Source organism: Trematomus bernacchii, unplaced genomic scaffold (genome assembly GCF_902827165.1).
Source record: "Trematomus bernacchii unplaced genomic scaffold, fTreBer1.1, whole genome shotgun sequence".
Taxonomy (NCBI): domain Eukaryota; kingdom Metazoa; phylum Chordata; class Actinopteri; order Perciformes; family Nototheniidae; genus Trematomus; species Trematomus bernacchii.
In genome coordinates, this window is record NW_022988043.1 from 13,707,465 (window position 1) to 13,728,369 (window position 20,905).

At 39.5% G+C, this 20,905-nt stretch overlaps 1 protein-coding gene across 3 annotated transcripts; it reads right to left on the reverse strand.

Annotated features, from left to right (window-relative positions):
• Window positions 1–169: 169 nt before the first annotated feature.
• On the reverse strand, window positions 170–19,243 carry LOC117473023 (protein shortage in chiasmata 1 ortholog). 3 transcript variants are annotated; one of them, XM_034118494.1, is made up of 28 exons: window positions 19,208–19,243; window positions 17,832–17,907; window positions 17,614–17,743; window positions 17,205–17,295; window positions 16,935–17,119; window positions 16,687–16,849; window positions 16,407–16,512; window positions 16,188–16,329; window positions 15,991–16,083; window positions 13,354–13,483; window positions 12,086–12,180; window positions 10,724–10,942; window positions 9,355–9,798; window positions 8,368–8,583; window positions 8,064–8,258; window positions 7,839–7,931; window positions 7,258–7,439; window positions 7,105–7,177; window positions 6,830–6,899; window positions 6,333–6,508; window positions 5,593–5,701; window positions 4,808–4,919; window positions 4,516–4,637; window positions 4,323–4,410; window positions 3,510–3,641; window positions 2,483–2,632; window positions 1,116–1,878; window positions 170–758 (listed from the first exon to the last, which is right to left on the reverse strand). In XM_034118494.1, the coding sequence occupies exons 1-28, from the start codon at window positions 19,210–19,212 to the stop codon at window positions 673–675; spliced, it is 4,446 nt and encodes a 1,481-aa protein (XP_033974385.1). In that variant the 5' UTR covers window positions 19,213–19,243; the 3' UTR covers window positions 170–672. The 3 variants fall into 3 exon arrangements, with proteins under 3 accessions (XP_033974385.1, XP_033974383.1, XP_033974384.1); XM_034118492.1 differs by having other exon boundaries at window positions 15,991–16,095; XM_034118493.1 differs by lacking the exon at window positions 19,208–19,243 and adding an exon at window positions 18,252–18,565 and having other exon boundaries at window positions 15,991–16,095.
• Window positions 19,244–20,905: the final 1,662 nt, after the last annotated feature.

The window sequence follows — 20,905 nt, forward strand, 5'->3', positions numbered from 1 at the left end:
TTTGTAAAAAGGAATTGGTAGCACCTCGCTTATTTATTACTTAGAAGCAGTATATAAACATAGAATAGATTGTTTATAACACCTAATAATCTATAAACAGAAAAAAGGCTTTTTTACTATATAATAATGTACAGTATTTTCAACATATACAATTTCATCTTTGAACACATTTAAAAAAACATTCAAACGTTTATATTGTCATTCATTATGAGTTTACACACCAGCATCCGGTTGGGAATGTGTAACAGTACCGGATAATAACAAGTGCAGATATTGAGGATAATAACAATACAACCTGTGGGTTTTATTTAAAAATCACTAATAAATATGTTTTTAATTGGAAATAGAAGCATAACATTTTAAAACAAGCCATTATAAATACTTAACATATATAACTTTACAAAAATATATTATTAGAACAATAATAAAATGTTGGTATTTCATGTTTTTCCTTTACACACATATTTTTTAAAGACAAAAACTGCTGCTTGGTAAAAATAAAATGTATGTATTTCCAAACAACGCTTGACGTAGAAACTTCTTGGCAGAACAAACAGACCAAGTCAAACGTAATTCTACCTGAACAAACACTTGAATGATGTCATTAATAACTTGAATCTGGCAAAACGATGTCTTTACAAACAGGCCACAGGAACAAGGCATTCAAATCATTTAGAATAATTTAAGCCTCGTCTGTCCATCACTTCTGCCGGGCACCTTCTCATAGCTTAACCTCCCCCTCTTCAGCGGTGTCATCACTGCAACAAAAAAAAAGGAAATATATCAATCTGTGTATTAACCGATTATGCAAAGAAAACAAAATGATTTATCAAGATACACACAAAAATCTCCAGTGTTCCTAGCGCGCTTTTTGATGATGTCATCCTGTTTTTGCCCTCTCTTTCTCTACAATGTTTGGATGAAACTTGCCAATATGGCATTTATGTTTTTTTAATGTATTTATTCAAGGAGTCCTTTTTAGTCTCTTAGCTGGAGAAGAAGCATCAGTGGACCTTTAAGTCACATGCTTTATCGACGTTGTGATTTATTCATCGGTTTCCATCATCCCCAATTTGCTTTAATGACACACCTAAACTATAACAATTAACACTCACCTGTTTCAATTAACCCTGCAGCCTCGCCCCTCCTCTTCCTCTCTTGTCCGATCCAGCATTTGGAGCCGTAGTTAGTGGGAATCATCGCGGTGTCTCTGCTGTTGGTGAGAAAGTCGTTGCTACTTTGGCCTTGACCCCACAGCGTGACCTCTGCTGGGGGGCTCAGGCTGTAGGTGACGTGGGGGTTGTCAGGGTGATGGACACTGTAGACCGGCGAGTGCCTGGACATGTGACTGTGGGCTGGCTGCTGCATGGCGTTGGGGCTGAAGCTGAGGGTGGAGTCCAGCTCGAAAGGACTTTTGCGTCCTGGAGGTCCTGTATGGGTGTTGAGGATTGTTGGAACCTTTGGTGTCCACTCACTGTTTACTCTTCCAACAACTCTCCCCACGGCTCCAGTTCTGCTTCTCCAGCCGGAAGACTTCCCCTCCTCCCTGTCCTCCTCTCTCCACTGACCACTGCTGGTCCAGCTCCTCTGGGGGGGGTGGAGGTCCTCTGGGCTGCTGAAGGAAGTACTCACGTCAAGTCTAAAGTCTGTGTGGCCCTCCTGCATGGAGTCTGTGTTTGGTTCACAGAAGCTGCGATCGGCTCCGAACAGGAAGCTGCTGTTGCCGTCACTACAGAACAGTTCTGGCTGAGGTTCAGAGTCGTTGTGCTCGGGGTCATCAGTGGTGGTCCACAGGCTGTTTAGGGGTCTGGGGTGATGTGTTGTCTCAGTCAGGACCGCCTGAGACTCCGTGTACAGGGAGGTGGTGTCACTGAACAGCTGAAACCAGGAAGAGAAGAGGGCAAAATGAGAGATGTCACTAAAAGGTGTTTAAAATGTTCCTTACTATGAGATATTTTAAAGTACTTCAATTCTGCTGCTATCAATCTTTAGGTGGAGGAGTGACAACAATACATTTCAAGAAATCCCACTGGACTTTGAAAGACTATGATTATTATTATTAGGATGTTTTTCACTATTTTCAAATGATCAATTGATTAATCCAGACAATGTTACAGCCCTGCTTCTTTTTCAAAATACCATAAATGAGTGTTTCATGTTAAATGTATTAACGTGTCATGTGAGTGAGTGTTTCATGTTAAATGTATTAACGTGTTATGTGAGTGAATGTTTCATGTTAAATGTATTAACGTGTCATGTGAGTAGAGTGAATGTTTCATGGCTGTTTTCGCCATCCAGAAAACCAAACCGTGCATTGTATGACGCGACTGGTCTGATAATCAGACTGACAGTATAATCTGGAAAACGACGTGTTATCATTAAGGAATGTATTGATCCTATAAACCTCTGGGGAGCTTTAAGGGAAAAAACATCATACAGTATACGGGTGATTTAAAAAGTGTAGTTTCATATTTCTGATCACCTTGAGGACTTTTTGTGGAACCTCAGGGAGCAGCTCCTTCAGCTGAGACAGAGGGGCCCCCAGGAGCCACTGGACTGACGGGGCTCTCCTCAGCATCAGCTGACCCACCAGAGGGTTAATACAGGGGAACTGCAGCAGGCACTTCTCCTCCTACAGGGAGAGAAAACCACAGAACAACACAAACTCATGTTGGAAATACTTCTCTGGGGTCAGGGGGTAAACATGAAAGCCATCTGCTGTTGAGTTGCAAGAGATTTATATGAATATAAAAATGTTTTATTCAGCATAAAGGCCTACAGGTCTCAGAACTGTTTCTGTACTATACTGGGGCCTTCAGCAGCTGAGCGTTGTGAACACATCCTTATAAAGAAAAGTGGAAAAACAAAGAAAACATTATCAATGGAAGAGTAGGAAAACGTTAAGTATAAGAAATGGAACTCAACCAACTCGCTGTCAGGGAGAGTTTAACTGGAACAATATGGCCAGATACTTGATGTTTCCCAGCATGCTGTGGGTCTGAGAGTAAATCACTAGCATGTGTTCTGGGAATGCTCTGGGATTTGCCAATACTGGCAGACAATCCGAGATGGCATAAGAGAAACTTAAGATCCTGGGTAGGTTACCACGACAGCAGCTTGGCTTTTGTAAAGCCTAAAAGTTTAGAATAATGATGGTCGCCAGTAAAAAAAAAAAGAGGCCTGCATTTCCAGACTGGTTCATTGTGATGCATGACATGCTTGTAGTGGAGGATTTAACATTTGCTTTGAGACTCATGATCATAATTGATAAGTGTTTGAATTGATGGGTGTTTGTAAGCCCCCTGGTTTGCTCATATTTAAAGACCAGTTTTTCCTTATTTGATTAATGGTTTTGTTAGTTTTCAAACAAAGAAGTGTACAATGTGAGATTATTTGTAGATGTTGTTGAACTCAAAAGACAAAATATGCATGCGGTGGGTGGATGTAGTTATTGAAAACCAAAGAAAACCCTCTCAACCAGTCTGTGTAACTTCCTGTGGAAGCATCACCTCTGAGGGGATCACAGCCAGCCAGTCTCTGTCCAGGAAGTGGTGAGGATCCCTCTCACTGGCCATCAGGCTGTGGAGGCAGATCCGGCTGATCCATTTGGATATTTCCATCACGTCAGACAACATCAGCACCTGACAAACACAGCGAAAGACTTAGTGCTTTATATTGTGTTTTAGCTCAACCACTTATTGAAATTCACAACCAATTAAATAACTTGAGAGATGTAGTGATCACATAATACACCAGATTAGGGCTACTTGAGGTTTTTGACCTTTCAAACTGATATTCTTAGAAAACTCTTGAATATTCTCAAGTCAAAATTGTACCAAAAAAGAATGTCGTCAAGGAAACGCATAGCTTCACTTTGCAAGGTTTTGATCAACCTCATCACACTATATTATTAGCTTTTTGTATTTATTTATTATTTAGACTTCTAAGAGACGTCAACAATTGAGCCTATTCAGAAGAAATCATTCACGTGTCTTTTGTGCAAATAATGACTTAAATATTTGAGAATTAGGGGGTGTTTACTTGCAGATTTATGACTTCATTATCTCCTTATACCTATTATCTAATTCTAATAATTTTCTTTTTTTCGAAAAAACAGTCCCCTTCCATTTTTTTAATAAAGAAAAAGTCAGGTGTTCAAATGTTTTTGACCACAGTATTTATACCAGTAACTACATTTAATGACTCAATTAAATAACTAAAGTATATGGTGACTTTTTATTAGCAGTATTTTTCTGACTGAGATTTTTTGACAGCATGGAAAACCGTTAAAGGAAAGAAACTAAATTATGTTTGTGTTATACCTTGACGTCTAGATCCTCAGACTTCATGCCAAACAGAACCAGAGAGGAATAAACCAACACCAAGTTGCTGAAGGCTTGGCCAGAAAATCTGCCATGACACAAACAGAAAGACAGGCAGCAGTGATGGTGAGCCTTTGTGTACAAGATGTATGTGTGTGTGTGTGTGTGTTGTGTGTTGTGTGTGGACTCTCACCCTCCTCCCTGGCTTTCTCTGCAGTGCAGGATAAGCCAACAGCAGTTGTACTGCAGAGAGAGAGCAGTCAGCCTCATCACTACGCTCTCACTCGCCCGCTCCTGACACAGCTCATCCTCCTCCTGCACACACACATATTTATTTTTCCAGTTACATGCAATGCCCAAAAACCTCAGTAGAGGGAAGTAAAAACATTTCCAGAAAGGTAGTATTATATTGTGTGTGTGCGCCTGTGTGTGTGCGCCTGTGTGTGTGTGTTGGAGGATGCAGCAGGAATCTGTGTCCCTGGTACCTGAATGACGATAGCGGTGCTTTCATCCACCGTGATCACACAGTAGTGTTGGGTCCCTCCGAGGAACTGGAGGGATCGACAGTGGCTCCTCTCCAGCACCGTTATATTACATCTGTTCAGTGACACACACACACACACACACACACACACACACACACACACACACACACACACACACACACACACACACACACACACACACACACCACACCACACAACACACACACACACACACACACACACACACACCACACACACACACACACACACACACACACACACACACCTTTCACCATATGGTGTTCTAATGATAGCTTATCATCATTGGCAAGTGTGGTAGAAGCCTGACTGTAAATTGTTTGAGGTATGTTTTCTTTAAATGTTCTCTGAATAAATATTCTACCGAGATAGGACTTCCATAAAGAGAGGTACACTAGTATAACCACTAAAGCTGAAACTGATTCTTGATAGACAATTACTTAGAAACCATTTTGATTATTGATTTTTTCTTTGCTTGGTAATGTTTTCATTCTCAATTTCCAGCTCTCAAATGTGAGGATTTGTTGCTTTTCTATCGTACGTCATATTCAACTCTGAAACCAATTCCAAAGTTGGACAAAACCTAATATTTGAACACACCACACAGGTATTTCATCACTACGTTCTGAGAATCAAATCAATTGATGATGCAGGTTGATGGTTTGCTATTGAGTCCTGATGTTTTCTCTCGATATGGAATGCAAATGCGGCTGGATATTATTAATATTTTGTATTTAGACATTTACCCTGACTCTAGGGTCTGCAGCAGCAGTGGACAGTTGAGAAGCCCCTCTGTGACAAACAGCACATTGGGCACATTGTCCTCCAGGCACCACCAGCCTTTACTGTTCTCTTCTGGGGAAAAAACAACATATAACACGTGTGTGTGTGTGTGTGTGTGTGTGTGTGTGTGTGTGTGTGTGTGTGGTGTGTTCAAGGTTCAAGGTTCAAGGTTCTTTATTGTCAATCTGACATAGCTACAGAGTAATTATGCAGTTGAAAATCTTATGTCACAGGCTTCTCCAACAATGCAACATAATAACATAACATAATAACAATAAGAGCAAGAGCAATACAAAAATAATAATAGTTATAAAAATGAAATAAAGTTATGATGTGGAATAGTGCAGTATGAGTCTATATACAAGTTATTGGAATGATATATATATATTAGGTATTAGATACATACTACTGAGTAGCAGTTGAATGTTTGAAGTTGTTTCAACAGTTCAATTTTTTAACAGTCTCACTGCCCGCGGGAAGAAACTGTCTCCGAATCTTCTTGTGGTGTGTGTGTGTGTGTGTGTGTGTGTGGTGTGTGTGTGTGTGTGTGTGTGTGTGTGTGTGTGTGTGTGTGTGTGTGTGTGTGTGTGTGTGTGTGTGTGTGTGTGTGTGTGTGTGTGTGTGTGTGTGTGTGTGTGTGTGTGTGTGTGTGTGTGTGTGTGTGTGTGTGTGTGTGTGTGTGTGTGTGTGTGTGGCAGCTGACCAGAGTCAGAGATGATGGTGTTGAAGCTGAGGTGACTGATGCCCCTCTCTCTGCAGACTGTTGCCCACGGCGACTGTCCCGGATGGTCGTACTCCACAACCAGAGAGAAGCAGCTCCAGGGGAAGTCCGCCCCGACGTGCTGCTCATGCACCACCACACACACACTGTGATGCATTCTGGTACCACAGGGTGACAGTGGGAACACAACAGCATGGAATAATGTCTTTAACACTGCAAAACATTTACCACTAACTCCATTACACCAAAACTCTCTAGCTGCCCGTACAGTATGCAGTGATGCAAGGGATGACTTGGTTGTTATAATATAATGTAAATAAAACTCGGAATGAAAAATATATTAAAACAAGCTTTTCTTTTATTTCATAATTCCTTAGATAACACACATTCCGGATGTGGTTGATGAGGAATGTTGAAATATATTTGTATAAATAATGATATTTATACAAAAATACTAATGAACAACTTTCCATTTTTACCTGCTGACCACACTGGCTCCATTCAGTTTCTTCTTGTCCCCCTCAGGACAAACTGCAGTTACAGCAGCACCTGGGCAAAACAAAAACAAACATGATTATGTGACGGTATGTTCTTTACTAAAAATGCAGCAAACTCCTGAGTATTACTTTTGGCTTTTGATTTGCGAGTTTGTTCCCCACAAGTGTTTGTATTTAACCACAACACTTATTACCACAGTGCTATTTATTGTATTAGTGTTGTAGCCGATATGTGAAAGAGATCAAGGGTTGCTCACCAGTCACGTGGCTCAAACTGCTGATGATTAGAGATCTGATGTCGTCAGAGTCGACTGATAGTAAGATGAGAATCTAAAGGAGGACAAACGGGAGCATAAGTGTTTCACAACTAAACATTAAGACGCGTTGGCTGCTGGTTAAACAGTTAATACTTTCTCCACGGTGTTCTGTCCTTGTCTGCCCTGCAGCTGAGCGGCCAGCAGCTGCTGCAGCTTCAGCAGTTTGAGGTTGGACTCCTGGTTCTTGAGACTGAGGAAGAGGATGATCTGCAGCCTCTTCACCAGCTGCTGCAGACTCTGATCCGCACACGCTTCCGCTGCCTTCATCAGGTAATCTTTAGTGGATTAAGAGAAGGCCGTCAAACGTCACAACATCATAAATACCATGTTACAATCAGGGAATTGTTTGAACACACACTGATGGATCACAAACATGAACAAACATTTTGAAGTTACAGAAGTGAAAACAGTTTGGGGTTATTTACGTGACATATTGCGGTTTTTACCCAACATTTAAACCAAAAATATGACGGGTGTTTAGCTGTTTGCTTTTGATATCAGCACTGTCAAACAAATCTAATAAAACCTCATCTGGATACACATTTTGCTAAGTTTAAAAATGAAATAAACAATACAAAAGAATGTGTGTTCAGTATGTAGTATAGTATATATTTAAATCTTAACTATAAAATATAACTCCCCTAGGACCAAGTTTTGAAGTGAGTTAAACTGACCTAATGCAGTCTTAAGGTCACACTTCAGCAGCAGCTCCTTGAATGTCACCAGCACGTGAATCACAGCCGCCTGGTTGAACAGTGCTTCCTGATCTGTGTGCAACACAAGGCCAGCAGAGGGCTTTTACACCTTTTCTTACACTGAATGAATCTATCAGTACTAGAAAACACACACAAATAGCTTTGTACAATAGTGTTTCTGGATAATGAAATTACATTTTGTACCTCTGACCCTCTCTGTGCTCTGTGCATGTTTCCCGCAGAGCGCCTTCTCCTGCTGTTTGAGGATGAAGTGTGTTTGGTCCGGGGCCAGGCAGCTGAAGTCCCCCGGCCCCGGGAAGTTGAGCCCCAGCTGCCTGGCAGAGATCAAACACGGCTCAGCGAAGGCCAGCAGCTCACAGTGGGCGTGCTGCTGACTGTCTGTGTGGGAGGATAAGGGGTTAAAAAAACGAACTTCAAACACCTTCTGAAACGTCTTTTCCATGCTGTTCTTAAGAGACATGTTTTGGTGTATATTTTGGTGTCATACCGTCGGCTTGGACCAGGATGACTCTGTATTCCTGTCTGCCTTCAGGGCTGGACTGAGGGATGCTTTGACCCGTCGTCTGAACCGCTGCTTTCTGCTCTCTGGTAGCGTTTCCTGACACCGCTCCACTCAAATACCTCTGATCTGGTGTTTGCCTCGGAGGATGTGGAGGAGGCTGATGATGCTCAGATGGTGCTTTTTGTTCATCCACCATTAGTGCTGATAGAAAGAGGATGAGATGTCAGTGTGTTATATGAATGAGTCATTAGACCATGAGTACATAAGGTTAGTACCAACGTACTCATTTTTTTGTACACATTTTTTTCCCGATTAATCTATCGTTTTATAAAATGTCAAGAGATGGAGAGAACCAAATAATTCCCATAACCGACAGTGAAGGGTAAAAAAATCACTGATTCATTAACTATCAAAATGGTTGCATTATTTAAACTCTATGGATCAGTTACTTGATTTATTATTGAATCGTTCAAGCTCTGTATGCTGTTCATATTGTAGTAACATAATAGTGTTCAGAAATAACCATAGAACAATGTACACAAAGTTACTACATGGAGAGTTTTATAAACGTATAAGGGCAACTCAGAGTGGCCACATTCTTAAGGTGAGCACTAGATGGAGACAGTTTTTAAACTGAAATAGATCCTACATAAAGTAATTTAATAATAATAATGTATCTACAAATAGCAAATATTGATGGAAGTGAAGTGAAGGCTCAATCAATGTCATGTGCTACTCCAAAGTCAATATGTCCAAGTAATGTTTTATTTTATATTAAACTAAGACTACCTTCAACTTGCACAAAATGCACACGTTTTTGAGGCATGTATACAAAATTATGAAAATATATGAATAAGTACAGCTGCAAAAACAAAAAGGAGGTCAATGAAAATGGTCTTGAAGCTTTTTGAGAGGAGACGCTAATAAAAACATTATCTTTTGTCATTTCAACCAAACGATACCACGGTGTACCTGGAGATGAGCTCTGACGCGTTACAGTAACCGAAGCTCTCTGCTGAGACCTCAGGATCATGAAGGTGGACAGACAGTCCATCTTCTTCTCCCCTGGACGTCCAAGGGACACAGCACTCTGCTCCGTCTTACTGTATCCTCTACTGGTGTTGATGTCCGTCTCACGAGGGGGAAACATGGCTGCAACGTCTAAAAACCTCTTTTCTGAAACGTCATCTTTAGTGTTGGTGTTGGCAGCAGGTTCTGAAAATATTACCGCTGCAGGTTTGACTTCCTTATTGTTTGTTTTGTGCATCAGGAAGGCGTTCTGAGACGTGTCGGCAACAGTTTCTCTATGGAGATGAGAGTCCTCCGCAGGAGCTTCAGCAAGAAAAGCAGCAGGTTCACATTTCTTCGGCTGAGGGAACTGAGGTTTGTCCGTTGGATTCATCGTTACGGATCCAACTGTGAATGAGACCAGAGCAGGTGAAGTGATGTCAGAAATCTGCTGCAACTGTGTTAAACTCTCATCCTCTAAATAACACTGTTGATTCAGTGTACAAAACAGTAAGGAAATAGTGAAACATGTTCATGACCAACCCTATATTTTTTATCCATCACCAAAGAAAAGCAAATAAATCCATTTTACTTTCCTAGAAACAGTCAAACATCCCCATGCAGGGTTCATACACTTTTTCACCAATGCTTCTCCATGACTTCTCCATGACCTTTACCTAATTTTCCATGACCAAATAAATTACTCTTTCTCAGCGGTACCACTGAAAATGGTTTATTTTAACATGGAACAGGAAAATAAGGTCTGCATATGAAACATGTTGTGCCTATCTAAAACAAATCCAATAGTAGGCTTACTAGCTTCTACACGCTAAAGCAACTAAAATCTCTCACCAGCAAAATACCTCGACAGTTAAATGCCATTTCATTACTATACGATACAGTATTTATTATCATTATAGTATTACTATTTCGGCAATTAGATAAAATATAAATTATATTTGATGCAACTTTAGTTACATTTCCATGACTTTTCCAAAACTTTGGGAAAAATATTGTTTTCCATAACTTTTCCAGGGCTTGGAATTTGCATTTTGAATTTCAATGACTTTTCTAGGTTTTTAATGACCGTAAGAACCCTGCCCATGTATTAAGCTGTAATCTGCATGGTTTAGCAAGTTTACTTGAAAAAAGAAAATAATTAATCAACAAATAAATCAATAATCAAAAAAAATCAATGAATGTTATATCTAAAGACTTAATAATGAATCCACAAACTGTTTTAACTCAGGTTCATATTAAAAGTTATCATACATAGAATTCCCCCTCTAATAAACTAAAACAGAAGATTCAATCAAAAGTACAGACTACTCACTCTCCATATGTTCAGGTGACAGTTTTTGGAAGTCCTCCATCTTCTCCTCTGTGGTGGGGGGTAACTCGGAGGTCATGCTCTCTGTGAACTGGCGGCTGCTGCACAGATCCACCTGCGGGGGTCCTGTCTCCCTGTGGGACTGCAGATCCTCTGACTTTATGACTCTCCGGGCTTCAGACAGCGGCTGAAACTCTACGACTGGTTCATTTATTTGAGGCTCTGTAAGAAAATACAGCAGATTCGATGTTGAAAAACCTACTTTGTGGATTTAAGTGTAGCGCGTGTCTCTATAAACGGCCCAGGAGACAGATTTAGATCAAACTTGGGCTCCCAAAGAGCATTTTTTACATGTCTACAATTCGTGATTGAACCACAGCGAAATGCTTTAAAAAGTTGATACTGTGGTTAATGACTTCTTTAAAAGGCCTGCCATAACTTTGGAAGACTCGTGAAAGTAAACCAGTCAAAATCAGGGTAGCAGCAGTGACATCCTGAATATAATCCAGTTGGAATAAAAAAGATATATTCTCTGATTCCCAGATAATTCATACAAGCATAATTTGACCGCTCTGTCTTCAAAACTCCTGCCACTAGTTTGTCTCCAATTTGACACACACACTCACAGAGGACATAATAAAACCTTTTTCAATGGCAAGTTGTGATGAGCGGATTAAGCCTTATGAAGCTTTGGGGCTTTCTTTTTGTGAATACAAATAAAAATGTTAAGCTTCAGGGTTTTTTTAAAGTGAGGAAACTCAAAGACATTTTGTTGTTTGATAAACGTAAAGCAGCCGATCAACACAAAGGCCAAAGCACCACGAAATGTTGCTGATTCAGAGTTTCATTCTTATCCGGATGCCTGGGTGTTTTTGTTAAGTCTTCTATATTCTTGTTTAGAAGTGCTGCAGTATCAAACACGTTACTGTGCAATGATGAAGTACAAAATGAATAACTGCATCGACTAAAAAAAACATGCAATATGTTTCTATACCTAAAACGATATTATTTTAACGTTATCCCATTCAACTACAGTATGTACTATAGTATATTTAGATTCTATATATTTATGCAGGCATATTCAGAGACTGATATTATTTTTTCTTTATTTTATATATTTCTTTATTTGTTATACTTTGTCTGTATGTTTTTCCATCCTGGTGCTGCTGCACAAACACATGAAGTGTTTGATATTTATGTCATTTAATATTTGTTCAATGTAGTGTTTTCAAACTAATGTTCAGACTAATATTACTTTTATCACCTTATTTCTTGTCTACGTCGCCATATTTCTTATTTATTTTCAGTATTTAACAACTCGTGTATAGAAAATGCTGAGCACCTCTTTAGCTATCAAACCTTCACCTGCCAACAGAAAGCCCATCACCCAGGTCGGATGCTTCTCCGCCGTCCAAAGAGCCGCCTCCATCTCTGTCTGAGCCCTCGCTGACACCAAAGATCTACAGGACAATCATAGATGTTAGAGCTTTTGCACATGATTAACAGAGTGATTATATCTGCTATAATCTCTCCAAATGATTTCAAAGATAATGTTTGAACCCCTGGATGTGTTGAAAGAGAATTTGATATTTAAACTAAGGCTGTGAATTTCCTTCGTATGTATGTTCACTGAAATTTCAATAAAACCTCATCAGGTTGTATAAGCAGTTGGACAGTGGCGAGCCGTCTCTGAGGGCCTAAGATATTCTAAAATATAATATTTTAAAACATAAAAAAAATTATATATATTTTCTTTTTGTTTTGTTATATTTTTCATTAGTTTTACCAAAATAACTTGATTTAATTGTATTTAAAATAACATTTCCAAAGAAATAAATCCTTCGAATCGGCCTGTTCAGTTTCTGTTTGAATGTGAAGGGTTAAATGAAAGAAGCTCCTTTAGGCCTCTCTGCGAGTTACTGTGACGATAGGAGTTGATTGGTGGTCCAGCTATGAATTCACAGAGGGCCCGCTACAGTAACTCAACGAGAGAGTAATGTCAAATGACAGTACAATTGACCAATCATATCTTCCCTCTAAATGGGTGGGCTTTATTATCGCGGACTTTATGACCGTTCCGCCCGCTGTGAAGTTTATGCATGTGTTATAATAACAACGGGTCAAGCTAGGCGGAAGTAGCTAATTAGCATAAGTTCGTTCATGATGGCTCACTTCAGTAATAGTGATGACATCGTTGCGAAATTATTAACCAAGTCATTTTCAAGATTGAGTTACAAAAAAGCAAAGGATCAGCTGCATGACCCCGCCATCAAGTGCTTCATCCAAAAGGACAGGAGGATGGACTTTGTGTTTCAGTGATTTGATCATCAAAGGTAGGACTAAGTCATTTTCAATGTGGGCCGCCGTGCCGACTTAATTCATTTGTAATTGTTACTTGGCTGTGGGTGCCCTGTCATGATAGGTGTTTATATAAATGGTGTTGTTTTGTGTGGTAGAGGGCCGCTGTCATTGATGCGTTTTGCACCCCGGGCCGCTGTTTTGATATTCGGCTGAAGTATACGCTGTGACGTAATAACTCTTCTTTTTTTTCGAGGGAAGGGGGGGGTCAGAGTACCTAGGTACAAAAGTCACGGCTCGCCACTGCAGTTGGACCACATGTTACGGTCACTCACAGTCTGCCGAGCGCTGACAGCTCTTCCTGCTGCAGGTCACATGTGGACGGACAGATTTTGATTTGATTCGTCTCGGGAGTCAGCGTCAAAGTCACATCCAGCTCCATTTCAGTCGGAAGCAACGCTCGTCCTTAGAGGAATATGAAGTTTAATCACAGGTGTAGGGAAGCTATAAATATACATTAAAAGTGAGTTGTTGCTGTGTCCAAAAAACAATGTATCATTACAGTAGATAGTCATTTTGGTGGGGGCAGTAGTAATAATTTACTCAAGTAGAATTTGAAATACCCCTACTTTACTTAAAGTGGACCTATCATGCTATATTATAATAATATAGTGTAGGACCATACCTATATAAGGCATATTTATACTTTTTTTTTTCAAAATACCAAACAGATCATGCATTTTAGCCATGCCTCATTTTGCTCAATTTGACAATAGAGTGGCGAAGTCACGCCCGCTTACTTCCGGGTAATGGGACCTTATTTCGGAAAAATTATGCATTGAAGTCAATGGGGAGAGAAAACTTATCTTTCGATCCCGTTTGAATTGTGCCATGAATTACACATATGATGTTTGTCAATCTTAAAAAATCATTTCCATGTCAAAAAAGTCACAGTTTGTCATAAAACTGTTGAAATATAAGACTATGAAAAATACGTAACTAGAAAGACTACAAATCCCAGAGTCGCGTAAGTGATGTCACAATTGTTTTCCTCCACTAAGATCAGCGCCATATAGATATAATCTATCTATATGGCGCTGGCTAAGATAAGATAACTTTAACAAGATGCCTGTGTGCTTAGTACCAGGTTGTTATTATACCAGCAATGGGTCTTGCTCGTTCTTTCGCTTCCCGTCTTCCCGACTTTATATATACAGTCTATGTTCCCGTCTGATGAAAGGACTAGGAGTGTCTGGATCAAGCTAGCTAGTAGCTAGCACGTTAGTTAGCATTACAGCCGTGTCATTTTTATTAGCCTTAACATGAAGTAACATGAAGTAACCCAACATGTTAAACAGTAAGAGTAGTAGTCATATTTCGTGAACCCTTTGAATAGTACTGTCACCGGTGTGATCATTCTATAATACACCATTTAAGCCCGGGGGAGAAATGCTAACGCTAACGCTAGCGATCTTCTCTACTTCATGCTATCTGCACAAATGGTTGACATTAAACATTAAAACGACCGGGCAGTTCAGAGAGAATCAAAGGAAGGCAGGCAGGCAGCTTTGCATGACATTCTTCAGGACGTGTTTCATTGTGGTGATAGTGAGGGTAGCCAATCGTTTTGTTGACAGTAGTGACGGCCATCTTGGTGACGTGTGTTGTTCTGTGAGACCAGAGATGTAGTTCATTGAGTGGTTTCACACAAACAAATGTGTTACTTCACAGTTTTACGACACTTTTTTTTTTTTTGACTTGCAAAATTATCTTTTAAATTGACACACATATGTGTAATTCGTGGCACAATTCAAACGGGATCGAAAGATAATCTTTCTCTCTCCATTGACTTCAATACATAATTTTTCCGAAATAAGGTCCCATGGAGGTCCACCGGAAGGGGAGGGACTTCGCCACTCTATTCATAGCTATGTTTGTGCAGGGGCAGATTCAGTGAGAACAGCACCATCTACAGGCCTGGCATATGTACTACAGCGTCTCCAGCGCTTTCGAACGGCAATGGCCATGGCGGTCTCCTCCTGATTGGTGGAGTTGGCCCAATAGCCGTAGCGCCACCGTCCTGACGTCAGGACAGTGTTCAAATCTGGATCAGTTTTTATCAGATCCGTTGCAGCCCCTTTTTTAGAGATTTGGGTATGGAGGAAAATAGAGAGGGTTGTGTTTTCTGACACTTGGTGAGTTCCCTGGAACACCGGGGACACATATTCATGTACTGTATAAAAGACGTACAAAAGTGCATTTTGCATGATAGGTCCCCTTTAAGTATTTCTTTTTTAGGCTACTTTACACTTTTCTCCATCACATTTCAGGGGCAAATACTGTACTTGTTATTCTAAACGCCATTAATTTAACAGCCAACGTGATTTTTCAGATTTAAATTTAACCTACAGAACAAATTGAATTTTGTACCAGTTTATAAAATAATGCATTATTATAAGCAGATAAAGGTAGCTCCAACCTTAACGACTACCTGCTTGAAGTACTGTTTAAATATGTATTCATTATCGATATTGATCCAAAAATATATAATTGACCGAGCATTCTGTATAAAGAGTACTTTTGCCTTCAATACTTAAAGTACTTTTTGTTGCTAAAACTTGTAAATTGGTCAAATGTTGAATGCAAATCTTTTACTTCAAGGTTCAAGGTTCAAGGTTCTTTATTGTCAATCTGACATAGCTACAGAGTAATTATGTAGTTGAAAATCTTATGTCACAGGCTTCTCCAACAATGCAACATAATAACATAATAATAACAATACAGATAGCAAGAGCATGTATTTTTAATAGTGTGGTATTTCACTTTCACGTAAGTAAATTATTTGACTCAAATCACTGGTGGAGGGTATGTAAGGTGTTAGATTTGAGTAAACCAGCAACTGTAGTAAAGATTTCTGTGCATAACGATCAACTAACAAGTTTCCCTTTGTGTTTTCTCTCTGTAACTTTTACCTGCCAACTCCATCAGGCCTCCATCCATGCAGCACTTGTTGCCGGACTCCTCTGGTACTTCATACTTGGAAATGTCCACCGATACTGATGCATCTGAAGGGATAGCTGGGAGAAATGTGACTCCTGTATGTCAGTTTACTTTTCTCTGCTAATGTGCATTTGTGTTGATCTTTTTGGACTTGTATAATGTTAGTTACCTTTATGAAGCATATCCAGAACAGGAGGTTGCTCATGTAGCTGTTCAGGAGCAACGTCCATCTGACCACAAATGCTTGAAAAGGCGGTGCACTTCTCCCAACTCAGATTCAGTGTGTCCACAACAACCGGCAGCAGCAGAGACTACACAGAAATACATTGAAATGTTGTCATTTCACACTTAATAAGAAAATCATTTGGCATTTTTTTATTTTAGTTACCTCTTCTTCCATTAGCGACTCTTTACCAAACTCCTCTTGAATGTTTGCACATATCGGAAAGTCACTGGTGTTTGCACCGGGAGGTTTTTCATAAGACGCACAGTGTCTGAAAAGCAGTGGTGTAAAGTAACTAAGCATATTACTTAAGTACAATTTGAGGTGACAGTATTTTAGTTGAGAATATCAATTTTCTGTTACTTTAAGCTTCTACTCCACTACGTTTCAGAAGGAAAATAATATTGCTTTTACTCCACTACATATATTAATACAGCTCACACACTGGAATACGGCGTCCTCTGAGAGTTTTTTTCCTGTCGAACAGAGCAGAGGGTCGGCCACAGGGAGCGTCCGCAGCCTGGACATCTTGGCTTTCATCGTGGGTAAATGTCTCTTAAAGTGCAGCAGGTGATCAACAACCATGAGCTCTTCTGGCAGGAGGAGATCTTTGACAGATAAAAAGAATTCTTGGTGAGAAAGAAGATCAAAGTCACAGATATTATTTAACAGCTGATGGGAACCTTGAGTTACCTCTGTTCTCCTTTTCAGGTTTCATCTGGTCAGTTGTCAACTTGTAAAATGATTCCTGAAGTGGATTTTCAATCTGTGACTTAAGGCTTACAATCTCATCCTGGTTTAGATCGTTAATTGAGTCAGGATTAGAGCTTGGTATCATCTCCAAATCCCCTTTCAGTTCACTCAGAGTCACATTAAATCTGGAATATAAATATCAAAATGATGACTCTAACAATAAAACATGATGAGGGTGAAAATTATTTGCACCATGAGACAGTTATGAACCTTTCAGGTGAATTGACTGGACGCTTTTTTCCTCCCAGGTCATCAAGCACAGAACCACTGACAAACAGTTTGCATGTGGAGATCACCTTTCCTGTGAGAGGGGAGAAATGTGTTTATTTTGATCTCATTTAGGGCAGTTTGACACCTGTAGCAATTTTGTATTAAATGTATTATTAATATTTTTGTTTCGCCATTTATGTAATGGGAGTTTATTTAGCTATTTTTTTTTAATGATTATTCATTTTTTTATTATTTTTGTTCGTTCAATAATGTGTATAATCCTATATATTTTTACTGGATATTTTCCTTATAATTTGAAATCTCTAGGAACATATTTATTACATTGTTTGAAAGAAAATGTAATACACCAGTGAACGCAGTGCTTATGACCTTAGTTAGCCATGTATACCTCTGATCCACGGGGTCCGGTAGGAGGCCTCGGGCAGCTCTCCTCTGTCCGGGTACAGATCACCGCTGCCGGGGACGTAGGGCGGCGGCAGGGCCAGCAGGTTCATCATTACCTTCAGACTGGTGGTGCTCTGAGAGGACATATCTTTAACGTTTAATGATAATATTCTGAGGTAACAAACAAATAAGTCTATTTCCAGTCAATGACAAAAAACGAACCTCAAATACATAGTCGAGAGCTTTAAATCTGTTTGCAGAGAAGGTTTGCGTCGGAAAAACACTGTCCTTCTCAGACCTGTAAAAATCCAAAAACCAGGTAATGTTCAGGAAAACAATCCTTTAATAATCATCTATGTTTTAACAAAACCTAAATTAGATAACTCTAAACAGGTTATTTTAACCAAATTCCTAAATTATTTGTCATTCACAAAAGCTAACAATCCATTTACTTTAGCTTTGGTTAGCTAAAGTTAGCTTAGCGATCTCTTCTTGATGAGCTAGCAGAGTTTCACGTTATTTAGCTAACTTATTGTCTATGTCCTTTAACTAATAAAGCAGTATGGTGAGCCTAAAACCTAATCATCCCAAATAAAATAAAAATAACCAGAGTTAATCAGTTTCTGTTATTATAGAACTTACATAATAACTTAGCTTATTTTGGTGTTTTTTGACAGGCGAGGTGTTAATCAGTCAAAGATCGTCTATTGAAGATGATTCCCATCTCGTCTTCACGGGTGGTGTGTAAATGCCACGCATGCGCTTAGGAGCTTTTTAGGGTAAAGTATTTCAGCTTCTTGGACTTCAATAAATGTAGGCTGGGAGGGGTCAAAGTCCAGGGCGTTTTTCATTTCTAGTCCATCCCTTCTAGCAGAGATAATGGTTGCGGTCGAATAGTCCAAAAATCAGCTCCTAAATTCTAACCCTATCGTCTATTCCTTAACTTCGGAGTGAAACGTCACGGGGTTAAGGGATAGTGGATAGGAGAATTCAAAAGGATTTAGGAGAAGAGACTGCGGTACTTTAGAGAATCCGACTGCACTTTCACTATCCGACGTGTTTATGATGCGCCAGCGGAGGTCATAAATGTGCGTCTGCTGCTGTGGGGAAACTATGGAAACTACAGTTTTCTATACAGCGGACTACAACATGGATGTTAAGAACGAGGGACTACTGTAAACTCATCTAGAGACTCTGCACCGTGCTCTGATGCTGTTGTTTTATGCGTTATGAACGGGGACAACAGAGAAACATATTCTTCATGACCAAAGCTGGAATTGAAATAAAAAAGGAAAGTGAAACTTATGCTCGTCACCCTCTCCCTCCGGTCCACATACAAATGATCCCAATACGTATGATTGTATGAAAAGATCTTAAAATCAATACAAATGTATTTATTATAAACGTTAGTCCTTAACATCTATCACTGTGTATATCACCATTCAAACATCTTTTAAAAGTTGAACAAACCCCACACAGTTCAGTAAAGACTGTAATGTTGACTTTATTTGATCATTTCAGTAAAAACTAACGTTCATATTTCTCTTTTTGATTATAATACTGATGAACGTTCAAAACAAAGCACTTTGGCAACTTACCACATACGTTTTCAAATGCTTAATAAGCACCATAACTTTCATGATATCATTTCTCGTTCATAATCGGTTGTTTCCGTGAACGGCCGAATGTTGTGTGACGGCAAATGCCGCGGCCGCAAGGCATTGTGGGGCAGCATTTTCTCCTCTCCTTTCGGTTAGGGAGGTCCAGTGGTTCCTAAGCTAAAGGAGGTTATAAAGGAAGTTTGAAACCTCCTTTCCTTTTAATTTAGAGAATTCGAACGGCACTTATCATGGCTGCCACTGAGGGACTTCCGGGTCATTTCACTCCGTTAGGAAGGTTCCTAAGCTAAATGGACTATTCGACCGCAACCAATGTTTCTGCTAAGCTGCTGTTGAATTATTTTAGTATTTTGTAATGTTGTCTGCACAGCTTACTGCTGAGGTGGAGGCAGACATCTCACAGACGTATGACTTTAAGCATGAGCAAATTTAACCAAATCTACAGTAATATCTTCAGTATGATGATTATAGCAGCAATTAGACTTTAAGACAATGTCATTTCACATGTTTTCATAACTTGTGGTCACTTTTATCTTTTTTAACTTATGCCCCTTATAAAATCAAATATGAAGACTTTTGTATTGTGCCAAAAACCGGCTTATCAGCCATGACAAAAACAAGAATGACACACAATGGATGCTGTTAAATTCAGTTGTATTTATTTTAAAGAAAAGGCCACATTATCAGTATGTCCATCAGTAACAACAAAGGCCAGAATGTGCAGAGGCTGCAGGGATGATCCAGGAGAGAGAGAGAGAGAGAGAGAGAGAGAGAGAGCGAGAGAGAGAGAGAGAGAGAGAGAGGAGAGAGATGAGAGAGAGAGAGAGAGAGAGGTGAGAGAGAGAGAGAGAGAGAGAGGAGAGAGAGAGAGAGAGAGAGAGAGAGAGAGAGAAAGAAAGAAAGAAAGAAAGAAAGAAAGAAAGAGAAAGAAAGTATAGGTTCACTCTGCAGTGGAGCTTTGAGACTCCAGACCAGCTGCTCTGAATCTGGCTGCGCCTGTGATACCTTCAAGGAAACACGGAAAATAGTAACAGGCAAAAGCCTACTTTAAATCAGAGGTTATGCATATATAGGTTATAATACACTTTGACTTTTGAATGACCTACTTTGTTATTTAATACGTTTTTATGCCAAACTATAACATTGATTTTCTACGAGTTACCATGTTATTACTTTTGTGTGACATACTATTATTTGTTTATGACAAACTATATTATCAATTATTTTCTGAGATGCTATACTATGATCTTTGAATTACAGACTATTTAAAGAAAAACTATTTTATCAATTATGTTATGACAAACTGTACTTGACATTGTTATGCCATAGTGGAATTAATAATAACTTTTATGACACACTTTTTTATGGCTTTTTAATTACATACTGTTTTGAATTTTTTTAAGGAATAGTATACCATTCCTTTTTTATGACATACTACTGTATGTTATCGTGTTGTGCACTCCTGACCTCTAGTGGCGGAAGTTGTGTAGAATTTTATAATGCTCGTTAATATTCTGATATTGTACTATTATACTAAATTTGTCGCTCCCAACGCCCTTTACCCTGTCAGGAAGACATTATATGGTGACCTCACTAGATTTTTTAAATACCTAAATATAATTCCAGATGCATGTGCATGCGTGCGCTCACATCTCCCGGTTGAAGGGAGGGTCAGAC

What these genes read in the sequence shown, in the direction of transcription:
- LOC117473023 (XM_034118492.1), bottom strand. An exon ending in CTCTCGACTATGTATTTGAG is followed by an intron (nt 17,744 to 17,831) that starts GTTCGTTTTTTG and finishes ATGTCCTCTCAG; the next exon opens with AGCACCACCAGTCTGAAGGT. An exon ending in CTGTCAGCGCTCGGCAGACT is followed by an intron (nt 12,181 to 13,353) that starts GTGAGTGACCGT and finishes ATTGTCCTGTAG; the next exon opens with ATCTTTGGTGTCAGCGAGGG.